At 36.7% G+C, this 13334-nt stretch overlaps 1 protein-coding gene across 1 annotated transcript; it reads left to right on the top strand.

Annotated features, from left to right (window-relative positions):
• The first annotated feature begins 1243 nt into the window (after positions 1-1243).
• LOC126790086 (calcium-transporting ATPase 8, plasma membrane-type-like) lies at positions 1244-11178 on the top strand. Its single transcript, XM_050516219.1, has 34 exons — positions 1244-1551; positions 2736-2852; positions 2941-2980; positions 3094-3203; positions 3290-3421; positions 3539-3628; positions 3737-3806; positions 4050-4120; positions 4206-4289; positions 4362-4439; positions 4521-4592; positions 4983-5066; positions 5152-5234; positions 5566-5674; positions 5769-5824; positions 6012-6054; positions 6142-6225; positions 6364-6501; positions 6612-6677; positions 6767-6865; positions 7129-7239; positions 7561-7731; positions 8048-8107; positions 8375-8539; positions 8625-8741; positions 8847-8945; positions 9224-9361; positions 9445-9545; positions 9678-9723; positions 9833-9967; positions 10255-10362; positions 10445-10536; positions 10662-10788; positions 10894-11178. Exons 1-34 carry the CDS (start codon positions 1399-1401, stop codon positions 10912-10914), a joined length of 3270 nt encoding a protein of 1089 aa, XP_050372176.1. The 5' UTR covers positions 1244-1398; the 3' UTR covers positions 10915-11178.
• The last annotated feature ends 2156 nt before the right edge of the window (positions 11179-13334 follow it).

Here is a 13334-nt window from a genome sequence, read left to right as displayed (position 1 = left end):
TGATGTTTAATATATGTTCTGTGTCGATCCCTTTTGACGAAGTAGTGGACACACCTGATTCGTCTTTGGTCTGACTAAATGCACATTTTTAGACTAAACTCTATAACCTAGCCGATTCTTCTTTAAGTGAAGACTTTAAACGAAAAGTGTCCACTTCGAATTCAATAAGTGGAAGGCATAAGTTCATATTTTCTAAAATTCACCGTTTGGTGAAATTTTTGATGCCAGTTTTATAGTAATTAGAAATCACCCATATCTTATGGGTGTGAGAAAGTTGAAAGTTATATACGTAAAAAAGTGAGTGATTAAAATTAGAGAATAAATAATAATTTTTAATTAATATATTTAAAATTTGATTTAGTTTAATTGTTAGTGAAAATAATAAGTGAATATAGTCGGAAGTTCACTTTAGTGAAAGTTTTAAATATCTGTTTTGTTTTTATAATAGTAGAGATAGAGACGCACACCTAGTTTATGCATCTTTGATTTGACAAATTACAAATTCTTATATTAAACTCTAAAGCCTTACCGACTCTTAAAGCAAAGACTTTATGCGAAGAGTGCCTGCTTCTATCGTACATCAACCGATAGCCTCTCAGGTCAAAAATTTGAACTCATAAATAAGACATTTACGCATTTATTTTAATTTTATATAAGTCTGAAAAACACTCAAGTGCAATAGCTTTATTAAGCTAAAAAAGGGAAAATCACTCCAGCAAGCAACGGAAACCAAGAGAGCACAGGCCCGGCCGGTCACCCACGATTTACACCCACTACACTCGCTTTGGCCCCTGCAATCATAGTGAAAACAACGGGCACGTGGACGCTCCACACCATTCCAATTAACGTTACGCGTTTTTACCCAAAACGGCACAATTCTAGTTCCTCTCATATTCCAGTCTCTACTTCTACGAAGATTCCAAATAAAATTTAGGAACCTATATCTTTGTATATAAACCGGCTCTTTTTACCGGGACCGTGTCTTCTCCATCAGCTAGGGTTTTCCTTTTCATCTTGTATGCTCTTAACCACCACCGTAGCTACTAAAGTTTGTAGATTTCTTCAGTCATAGTAGTTTTTTACTTCGAACGCTCGTCGAGCTTAAGCGTTTGGTTTCTCTCAAATAGTATAAATATAATCAATATCCTTCATATCATTCTTTTTTGGATGCCTAGTGCGATGTAACTGCTTCGAATGGGTTCGGATGTAGGTGATTCGGAGTTTTTGAAATTTGCGTGAGGGATTTGAAGTGAGAGTCGGTCAGATTTGGAAGCCGGCGAGTGAGATAGTCGGAGCCGGCGGGTTTCTGTGTTGTCTGAAAGTGTCTGAGTGAGGAACGAGTTTTGGCGTGAGGAAAACTGACGGTGCCATCTCTACTGCGACAGGTTTTTTTGAAGGATGAGTCATTCGACTGGCTCCCCGAGCCAGAAAATCAACTATGACATGGAAGCCGGAGGTAACCACTCCGGCGACGACGAGGACAACAACAACAATGTTTTTGAAATCACCAGAACTAAGCACGCTTCTGTTGAGCGGCTCCGGCGCTGGAGGGTATGGATTCTCTTATCTCTTTGCTATTTTTTGTTTGGATTTGATTTTCGATTTTCCGATATTTTGATCTGCTGTGAATTATGTGATGAAATGGTATCTAATTCGTTGCCGTATGTGCCTTGTGACATGTGTGTTCTTCAATTGGTTTACGTTTCTATTTCTGGCAGTTTTCGCTTTCTCGATTCGCACTTTTTTTATGCTAATTCTTGTTAAGTGTATGGTGTTTCCAATTGCCGTTTTCGGTCTGGGTTGGTTTCGCTGTTAGTTCACCGTGATTCCACTTTGGATACTGAAGGATTTCAGAGATTTTATGGTTTCGGAGGTGTTATGTCTCTTCAACTATACCGGCTTCTCAATGAATCTTGCAGTCTCATTGAGTGAATTATTAGTCGCAATTGTGATGTAGTCTTAGGTTTGTTAGCACATCGTTCACAGGCCATCACTTGTTAAAAATTAACGAGCAATACATCATTTTCTGAGTACAATTTGCCAGTTTCGAAGGGTAGTGAGGTAAAACAGTGAAATGTGCATCAGAAGAAAGAGGGCATATACCCTACCTTGCATTAATGGCTGCCAATGAAAAGGAGGTAAATACCAGTGGAGGTAGGCGTAAGAATCAGGTATCTTGTGGAATTCATCTTTTCCTGAGCTGCGCGATACATCAACTGTTGGTGAGATTGACATCATGTGGGTTAAGCAGCTCATATGTCTGCTTCTCAAAGGGGACTGATGTAGTTGGTTGAGTAACCTTTATGTTTCATATTCTTGTTGGTAGTTATAGTGGACATCTTTTTCCACTCCTTTGTAGTTTTTCTTTTATTAAATCAGTAAAATTTCGTGAATTATAAAAGACAAAAGTATAGGTCCATTTTGTTAAGTTGTGTGGTAACTCATGAAATATGGTGAAAATAATTGTTTGGTCTAAGTATCAATATTGACATAGTAAGCATTATGCCTGGTTTTGTGTCTCCTATTTTGATACCTTTAGTCAGAGCCATTCTGATATGTGTTTATTTTACATTTTACATAGGAGTGCATTATTTTTCATCATTTATGCCTCATTGCATCAGTACATGCCATCTTCCTGTGATTTTAATGCTCCAAGTTTCTGTTGTGTGTGTGAATAAATTCAACTATTTTGTTTAGCAAAACATGGGCTGAAGCTGAGTTTTATTTCTTTGTAGCAAGCGGCACTTGTGCTAAATGCTTCTCGTCGGTTCCGGTACACCTTAGACCTGAAAAAGGAGGAAGAAAAAAAGCAGACGTTAAGGAAGATTAGAGCACATGCCCAAGCCATACGAGTAATTTTTTATTTTTTTATCTTTTCAAAAACACTGTACCTTAATTATTTGCTATTTGTTTTCTAATGTTAGTTTTTCTTTGTGTTAGGCTGCATTTCTTTTTAAGGAATCTGTAGCAGTGGAAAATGGTACTTCCCTTATCTGTACCATTGGAATTTTTTCTTATCTGTACTTGTAAAGTCTATACAAATTAATGTGATACTGTTCCATCTATGACTGATTTGATAATTCTAATTTTCAGGAACTGTGCCACCAAAACCAAGTTCTGCTGGTGAATTTCCAATTGGACAAGAAGAATTAGCTTCAATATCTAGAGATCATAAGTTTACTACTCTGCAGCAATATGGCGGGGTAAGTCTACCAAGGAACCTCTCTTGTTATCCGGATGTTTATATTAATGTTGTCATTTGTCTTATTGTTTTGTTTCTTTACATCAGGTTGAAGGCATCGGAGATTTACTCAAAACAAGTTTAGAAAAGGGAATTCCTGGAAGTGATGAAGATTTACTAAAACGAAAAAATGCATATGGATCCAACACATATCCCAAGAAAAAACCAAGGAGTTTTTTTGTATGTCTCGTTGCTGATTGTGAATATGTGAAATTACTGTGTATAAAATTACCTTATGTACATCTTTAACAAGGTATTATTATACTTAATTTATTCATTCATTTTGTTCTCTGATAGAAATTTCTCTGGGAAGCTTGCCAAGATCTTACTCTTATCATTTTGATGGTTGCTGCTGTGGCTTCTTTAGCTCTGGGTATAAAAACAGAGGTGAGCTTTGGTTTTGCATTTTGCAAATTAAATAATATAAAAGAGTGGTTCGGACATTTGTCGCGAAGGATGCATAATTTATTCATTATGTGTGTTTGTTTGTGATAGGGTATTAAGGAGGGATGGTATGATGGTGGCAGCATTGCTTTCGCAGTTCTCCTAGTTATTGTCGTGACAGGTATTAAATGAACATCCATCTCAGAGGATGCACAAATTCATTCTAACGCGATGCTATTTTTGTTTACTGCAAATTCAGTTATAAGCTACTAAGTGAAATTTGTGTTGTAAGTTTTATAAGTGTGAAAAAATTTGGTCTTCAACAGTATTTTCTTTCGCTATGGTTTCCTTGGGAGTGGCATTACTTGAATCCTGTTTTTATACATTGGGAGTTCTAGTCTTTGAATTCGTTTTTTACCTGCAGCAATTAGCGACTACAAACAATCTCTGCAGTTCCAGAATCTTAATGAGGAAAAGAGAAATATACAAATTGAGGTGTGTTACCATCGTCTCATTACATGTCATTGTCACCTTGATATTTTCATTTGTGTATCATTTCATTTTTTGGGGTTATGTGCAGGTTATCAGAGCTGGTAGGCGCGTTGATGTTTCAATATATGATATTGTTGTTGGTGATGTTATCCCCCTCAACATTGGTGATCAGGTATTTCTTGCTGGCGGTTTGTATAACCTTTGCTGTTCAATATTCATAATCTACCTGATTTTATTTTGCAAGGTTCCTGCTGATGGGGTTTTAATCACTGGTCATTCACTTTCAATTGATGAGTCTAGCATGACTGGCGAGTCCAAGATTGTGAGCATCTATACCTGTTCTCTGTATCGTTATATTGTAACCTTTTCACTTTTCATAAGTTGTATTTTGTTCTTTTTGCAGGTTCGCAAGGACTCCAAGGAGCCATTTCTAATGTCGGGCTGCAAAGTAGCAGATGGAAATGGTATTATGCTGGTACGGATTCTGATGTTTTTCATTTCCTTTTCTGCAAATTCTAGTTTTTCTCCCTCCAGTGTACTTTGTTGGCCCAACTTTCCAACTAGCAATGCAAGCTAGGTTTCGGATGGAATGTCATTTCTGTTTGGAATACCATCATGTATAAAAATTTAGAATTGGGGAGTTGAAATAAGGTGAAGACTCAGGTTTTGGATAAAAGAAAAGGATATAATAAGAAAGTTATTAAATTATGGGAGGTTCATAAGGGTAGTTGATGTGTGAGTTTGATTGTGTGGAAATATAATTTTATATAAACAAATATCTATCTTCAGGTAACCAGTGTTGGGATGGATACTGAATAGTACTGAAAGAACTTTCAATATTCTAATATTTGTTATCTATCTTCAGGTAACCAGTGTTGGTATTAATACTGAATGGGGATTACTAATGGCCAGCATCTCGGAAGACACAGGTGAAGAAACACCCTTGCAGGTTAGTTTTTTTTCCCTCATTAATATAGAACTGTTGTTTAATACTGTACTTTAGTAAACCGTACTAAATTATATACTCTTATTAGGTGCGCTTGAACGGGGTTGCTACCTTCATTGGTATTGTGGGACTCACAGTAGCCTTTCTCGTCTTGATTGTCCTTTTGGTCAGGTGAATTTCTATCTTGGCTAATCTTCGCTGTTTGGAATAAATGTGATATATCCCAGTCAGATCCAGACACAAATGTGTCTCTGATACTGAATGGGCCAAAACAAATATCTGTGGACGATTCTTAGTTTTGGATATTCTCTATTTTAAAAATTATTCTGTATAAATTAAATTTCTGATCATTCATGCTTAATTTTGTGTGTATTTTGTTTCCTTAATTACAATAATATCAACGTGTCATGAAACAACATATATTCGAGCCCATATTTGGTATCTGTGTTCGTACACAAAAGAAACTGACAAGGTTTATGCTCATCTTATTATTTTTCTGCAGATACTTTACTGGCCATACACTAAATGCAGATGGAACTCCTCAATTTGTTTCCGGGAAGACAAAGTTCGGGAAAGCCATAGATGGAGCCATCAAAATTGTCACTATTGCAGTATGTCAATATCTATGACTGTAGTGTCCTTCTAATTGTTCACCAACACATGTTCTTGTGCATGTTCCTTACTAATGGGAAAAATATATAATAGGTCACCATTGTAGTGGTTGCTGTTCCCGAAGGCCTCCCCTTAGCTGTGACCTTAACGTAAGTGAGCTGAATTTATTATGCTAAATTAATTTGAAATACTTCTGGTTGTGAGTCATTAAATCTAGATCCTCAGGTAATTGAACCTCATCAAAGGGGTTGTAGTACTCCATGATGTGCATTTTTTTTGTACTACATTAAATACCATTTATTCATGTTTCATGATTCCATTTTTCGCCGCTTGCAGACTTGCCTACTCAATGAGAAAAATGATGGCAGATAAGGCCTTGGTATGTGTACTTTTCCTTTTTACATCAATACCTTTATTGATTCTGAAGTTTTGGTCTTATGTACTAATGATGGAATTTGAAATGCAGGTGCGTCGGCTTTCTGCTTGTGAAACAATGGGCTCCGCCACTACTATATGCAGTGATAAGACTGGTACCTTGACTTTGAACCAGGTGGGCTATATAAGACGGATTCTTTTCTTGATATTTTTCATACTTTTGGGACGATTCTTACCTATTATTAGTTAGATTACTGTATATGATGAGCTGGATATCAACCATATTGAATGTATTTGATTTGTTTGAATGTAGATGACTGTGGTTGAGTCATGTGCTTGTTTGAAGAAAGTCAGTAACAATGATAGCAAACCCGACTTGTCGCCAAATATGGCGTCTTTGATTATTGAAGGGGTTGCTCAGAATACAACGGGCAATGTCTATGTGCCTGAGGTATGCATTGAAGTATTTGTTGCTTCTCTGTGTATTAGTATCGTCGGATATTAAGCTATTCCGACTTTTTGTTGAATAATTAACATTTTGTGGCTGTACTTTTTTGTTAGACTGGTGGTGATGTAGAGGTTACTGGATCACCAACGGAGAAGGCAATTCTGCAATGGGCACTCAAGGTTCTTTCCCGTCCTTTTTTTTTAATTTCATATTTTCTGTTTTTGTTCGTAGCATTATATAACTGTTTAATATTGAACCTTATTTGCAGCTTGGGATGAATTTTGAAGCCACCAGGTCTCAGTCTTTGATTCTTCATGTGTTCCCATTCAACTCCGAGAAGAAACGAGGCGGTGTGGCAGTTAAACTGGTAGAGTTTACCGATTAGTTTTAGTTTCAGTTACTTGATTGAGTTTTTGCATCAGATTTCTAAAGGACTACATTTTCGCGTGCTAGTTGTTGCTGTTCTTGCACTTTTGAACATAGTTTTATTTTCAGTTCTGCAATGATTTCACAACCCATTGTTGAGCATTTTGGGTATCTTATGAAGTGAGACTTATTAGAATTTCATTCCAGTAGATGGCATCATATGATCCCCATTAACTTCGTGTGATTGTGTTTCTATCTAAACAGCCAAAATCTGAAGTTCATATACACTGGAAAGGGGCTGCCGAAATAATCTTGGCCTCATGCACAAGATACTTTGACAGCAATGATCAGGTGGCAGCAATGGATGATGACAAGGTTGGCTTTTTCAGAGAACAGTTTGCTGTTAATTGCTGTGGTGTTTCTTGAGCTAGATATAAAAATATATTATACAGACCATTATGTTTACTTGTTTAACTTCTTGCTGAGTGATTTCACATGTTTGCTTGTTTTGTAATCTCAATTTCGTTTTAAACTATAAAAAATTGCAACTTCTCCAGAATTTAAATCATTTCAAAGGGTTGCACAAATAAGGCCTTTATTTGTCTGTTTCAAATGGTTGGGGTGTTTTACTTTTTACTTCATAAATTTTGTCAAGTGCACCCTCTAAGAGGATATGCCTTTGTTCGCACTTCGCAGCGTATGTTTTTCAGGAATTCTATTGAGGATATGGCCGGTCGTAGTTTGCGCTGTGTTGCTATAGCATATTTACCATATGAATTGGAAAATGTTCCAACTGGTGAACAACAATTGGCTGATTGGGCATTGCCTGCAGATGACCTTGTCTTACTTGCTATTGTCGGTATTAAGGTACTGCCTCCACAAGTTTACACATACTCACATGGATACATCAATGATGCATTGCTACTTTCCAAAAGTAATTGGGAGTCCTACTGTTATATACAATTATTTTTCTAGTTTCTGCCTTTACCTTGTTTTTTTACTATTTTGCAAATTAATTGTATCCGGTGCATTTTTATGCAATTATAATGCTTTTTTCATAACTACATAAAAAACACCATCTCTGCTACTAGCGGGAGGTAATCTGGTATTGTCTTGCAGGCTCATTTTTGGCTGTTTTTTTCCACCCTACTTTAACTTGTGTCCAAATATGTTGAAAATGCAGGATCCATGTCGTCCAGGAGTTGGGGACTCGGTGAGACTATGCCAAAAGGCTGGCGTTAAGGTATATCAACTTGTTCCAATAATATACTGTCTATGAGCATTCTTTAAATGATGGGATGTTCAGGGACCAAACTCTAGATATAGATCATGTGCATTCTATTTGGGTCATTTCCTGGTCCTTGATATCCAATGGGTCATTTTTCTTTTGTAAACTAATCTACTAGTGGGTTTCATAACTAGTTTGTGTGAATTCCTTTTTATTAGAGTTGCTATCAAAGCAGGTTGGGTTACGTTTTAAGTTATCCTTCCAATTTTATGTATGCCATAGGTACGGATGGTTACAGGAGACAACGTGCAGACCGCCAAGGCAATAGCACTAGAGTGTGGCATACTGACTCCTGAATCGGAGCTCTGTGAGCCAACACTAATTGAAGGGAAAGCCTTCCGTGAGCTTTCTGAGAGGCAGAGAGAAGATGTTGCTCCAAAAATCTCAGTTGAGTTATTCACTAGTTTATTTTCTTGGATTAATTGACACATGCATTTGTAATATGATTATTTATTATCTATTTTATGTATAGGTAATGGGACGATCCTCTCCCAACGATAAGCTTCTGCTTGTGCAAGCATTAAGGAGAAGAGGCCATGTTGTTGCTGTTACTGGAGATGGCACTAATGATGCTCCTGCACTGCATGAGGTTTGATTACTTTTATTTGTTTTGTTTCTGTATTTGATGTTGCATTCCCCCTTTTACCTAGTGTTGTACATCATAATGATCTTCTATTTTGGAATCTTTGACTAGGCGGATATTGGGTTAGCTATGGGTATTGCAGGTACAGAAGTTGCCAAAGAGAGTTCTGATATTATTATCTTGGATGACAACTTTGCTTCAGTTGTGAAGGTTAGTGTTTATATGAAACTTCTCGTTTCCAAGTTATGTTCAGTGTCATAATTAAACCTGTCTACTTAGCAATTTAGTGTTCATGAGATTTGATATGCGCGAGGCCTTCAATTCTGAGTTGAGATTTGATATCAATTCTCTCACCTATAAGCGGAGGTGGATGCAGTTTGTTTTTTGTGGCTGTATTTATCATTATTGTTGTTAATTTTATTGTGATTCTGATTTCTTATTGTATAATGCTGACTCATCTATGGTTGAAATTTGCTTGATTGGTGTAGGTTGTTAGATGGGGACGATCTGTGTATGCTAATATTCAGAAATTCATCCAATTCCAACTTACTGTCAATGTTGCCGCACTTGTTATCAATGTTGTGGCAGCAATTTCCTCTGGTGAAGTACCACTAAATGCTGTTCAGGTTCTCTCTCTCTCTCTCTGACACACACATTTATCTCTCCATGCGTGCACCTAGTGATCTGCCTTTGCTTCTGGTTTGTGTAGCTTCTGTGGGTAAATCTTATAATGGATACTCTTGGAGCACTAGCTCTGGCTACTGAGCCTCCTACGAATCATCTGATGGACAGACCTCCTGTTGGTCGAAGGTAAGACTTCTTTGATGGTGAACACCTTCCATACCACTTCAATTAGCACATATTGATTAGATCTTCATGTCATATAAGAAAAACCTAACAATGCTTTTTTGCGCATCTGATTGTATCATTACGGTGTTACAGGGAACCACTGATTACTAACATAATGTGGAGGAACTTATTGATTCAGGTACATGTTCTTTTCTTGATATCCTTGACCAAAGTTAGTTTCCTGTCGTTGAAGTGTTCTACTGCACTATATTCTCTGATGTTTTATAATTTTTGTTATTCTAATACAGGCTATCTACCAAATAATTGTTCTTCTTATCCTTAATTTCGGAGGGAAAAGTATTCTCCATCTTGAACATGATACTACTGAGCATGCGGACAAAGTGAAGAACACACTGATATTCAATACATTTGTCCTTTGTCAAGTAAGTCCTTACCTGTTGAATTGTTTATATTTCCATTCAATTCTGGCATCCACATGTGGCTCGTGTCAAAGTCTTTTAAATTGTTTATATTTCCGTTCAATTCTGGCATCCACACGTGGCTCGTGTCAAAGTCTTTTGTGGTTCATTTCTCTGTTCAATGGGAGAACATTTGTGGCGTTGTTTTGGAAGTTTAGCTGTATGATTGAGTTCTACTTTTATCTTTTTCTATTGTTTTTTATGCTATGGTATGTTACCACTCGAATTAAATTCTGTTGTGCAAATTGCAGATTTTCAACGAGTTCAATGCACGAAAGCCAGATGAATTCAACATATTCAAGGGAATTACCAAAAATTACCTCTTTATGGGGATTATTGTGATGACAGTTGTACTTCAGGTGACTCTTAAACTCTGTTGTTCTTGTTAAGGGGCTTAATGGTACTGGCAGTAGTTTAAAATGTTCTTTGTATTTTGGGTAGATTCTCATTGTCGAGTTCCTGGGGAAGTTCACTACAACAGTCCGGTTAAACTGGAAGCATTGGTTGATTTCTGTTATTATCGCTTTTATCAGGTAATTATTATAATTAAAGTACTGTAATGATGTTGACTGAATGCTGATTTGTGCTATTGTTATAGCTTTCTCGCTCTATGTTTACATAGATTTGAAGTTCACAGTAATGTTTTTAATTGTTGCAGTTGGCCTCTTGCTGTTGTTGGAAAGTTTATTCCCGTACCTGAAACGCCTTTCCACAAGTATGTCACCAGGAGTGCTGTCTTTAAGTCATTCATCAAACTATTCCGTAGGCGAAGGGAGAGAACAGAGGTGAGAGCATTTAGCATAGTATATGTTTTTGATTTTCAAATTATTATGAATCTCTGTTTACCAGCTTCTGATTATTGTTACTATTTTCACTTGTCTGTCTTCCAGGTTACTGAGGTTAGTCAGTAGGAAGGTGTGTAGTTTAAAACAATATGGTTGTGGATTTGCTTCCTCTTTTGTTTTTTCGGCTAACAAGGCAAAGCATACGTTTCACGGAATTCCAAATCTTTTTTTTTTGATTAGGTGATTATATTTGGGATTTTTTACTGCCGTTGTCAGACCCCCCATTCTAACAGAACAAAAACATTAGTTAGATTGGTTACTTGTGCAGTTGTGTTTATGGTTTTATCACTGATATTGTTAATGGTTTGTTAATATTAAACATATCGATTATTTGATGGTGTGCAGCTTTTCTCTCAATTGAAATATACGGTCATTGTCCCAGTTACTGCAATTTAAATTCTGTTTCTGCTGCAATTTGGTGACTGACATTATTTCACCCCTCCTGCATTGTAAAAACAATGCTGAATTGAAATTTTTCATCAGTTTCTTTTGCGAAACACGAAGCCAATCAGTAAAATGGTCGTGTTCGAAAACATATCTTAGGATTGGGGCAAATCGGTCTTAATTAAGCCAACATGCCTTATGGAACTGCCACCGGCTTAAAGACAGTAATGCCCATCCTGATAAATATTAGACCAAGCATAATTAAATATCAAAAGGGATAAAACAGTAAAACTATCGGGATAGAGAGAAATACCTTCTTTCACGTCTTCCGAATCTCCAGTTCAGATGAGCTTCCTACTCCCATCAAATAAAACTCCTATTTAGTCAGGAGACCAATTAAGGTAACGAAAAAAACCTTCGCCTCCACCGATTTGGGAGTCTGCTGTTGCCATCGGTTTTCTGTTGTTGTTGCGTGAAGATTCAAGCTAGAAGAAACGAAATAATTTTCTTGCCATGGAGTACGAGACATGAGTTCAATTGGTAAAGCAATCTACTGAATTTTGCTTCAAAAGGTATAGTGGGTTTGATTTTGTTCTTATAAGGGTTTTGACGTGGTCCTTGAATTTTGATAAGGCATGACGAATAGAGAGCTGCGAATTTGTCCAGTGTCAGATTGGGCACTTATGTATTATTTTTCGGTTTCGATTGTCTTACTTGTGTAATGGTAGCTGATCTATGATTCTATTATTCCAAACATTGTTTTTGTCTTCAATTTGAGAAACTTCACTTTTTCAACAGTCTCTTGGAAGAAAAAGAAGAAACAGAAGGATGAAACAATTGCTAAGTTGGAAAATATTGCTAGAACGGGTAATGTGCTTTATATTTCACTCCCTGTGTTTTAAACGGTTTCTTTTCACCTGTTTCCACTTTCGAGTACTGCTAGGTTTATCATACCATATACAGTTCCGTTCACACGGTCGCTGACTATGAAATTCATACTCAACCACCATTGGGTGTAAATCTAAAAATTGAAAATAAAATAATTTAATTTTAAAAAGATTCTCTTTACATTTGGATTTACCTCAAATAGTAGTTGAACATGAACGAGACTGTATCACAGTTATGTGTAAATTGTATCGTCTGCATTATTTCCTAATTAGTCAAAATGTTAGAACCAATTGTATTAATGACTCAATTAATTATAGGAGGATTCATTAGTTAGACAAAGAAGATCCGAGCATCACAAGGTCTGATTTGTACTTTAAGGAGTTCTTCCAAAAGTGGGGACTTCATCTTTAGCATATGCAACTGTTACGTTTTAGTTTCTACAATTGCCCCTCTTTCATACAAGACTTGTTACGTTTTAGCATACTGCAGGTTTACATTTTTGCCCCTCTTTCTTACATTATAGAAAATGACAACATTACCCCTCATGTGCATGACATGTGACACAAAATTGAATAAAAACAGTTAAATTTAACGGATGTGGTGCAAATCAGCAATTTTTATCAAGTTTAGGAGGTAAATTGACTCAAATACAAGTTCAGGGTGTAAATCGGCAATTTTTACCAAGTTTAGGAGGTAAATTGACTCAAATGCAAGTTCAGGGTGTAAATTGACAATTTTAACCAAATTTAGTGTGCAAATCAGCATTTATGACATAAATGAATAAATAAACGAAGGGCAAAAATGTAAACCTGCAGTAATTCCCGCGTTCAGTTGAGTACAAGATAAAGGGAAGACAATTCCCAGCGCCGAGCGAAGATGAAACGGGGACGGCTGCTGCCCACGATCTCCACAGTTGAGAGAGATAAATGTTGGGCGCTGTTTGCGCACGATTCCACAGGCAGTTCTCTTCTCCAAAATTAGAAATACAGATTGAATATTATCTCTCTCACAGTCTCACCTTCTCTGTACGCTGCCAAACTGATCACAATTCGTCTATCGATCTTAAAGTCCCCAAAGGTACGTTACTTCTCGATCGATCTTAAGACGCTCTTTCTTCTCGATTTTTCATGTTCACAGAAACCGTGCTCATTCTCTCATTTAGATATTACATCTTCTCTTTTTTCTTCACAGGAGCTAAGAGGAAGTTCATAAAA

This window comes from Argentina anserina, chromosome 4 (assembly GCF_933775445.1).
Source record: "Argentina anserina chromosome 4, drPotAnse1.1, whole genome shotgun sequence".
Classification (NCBI taxonomy): domain Eukaryota; kingdom Viridiplantae; phylum Streptophyta; class Magnoliopsida; order Rosales; family Rosaceae; genus Argentina; species Argentina anserina.
This window is presented reverse-complemented; position numbering and strand designations above follow the sequence as displayed.

Coding starts and splice junctions, on each gene's coding strand:
- LOC126790086 (XM_050516219.1), top strand. CDS start 1,399: ATGAGTCATTCGACTGGCTCCCCGAGCCAGAAAATCAACTATGACATG. Junction 5,067..5,151: donor GTGAAGAAACACCCTTGCAG/GTTAGTTTTTTT, acceptor TACTCTTATTAG/GTGCGCTTGAACGGGGTTGC. Junction 8,108..8,374: donor GCCAAAAGGCTGGCGTTAAG/GTATATCAACTT, acceptor TGTATGCCATAG/GTACGGATGGTTACAGGAGA.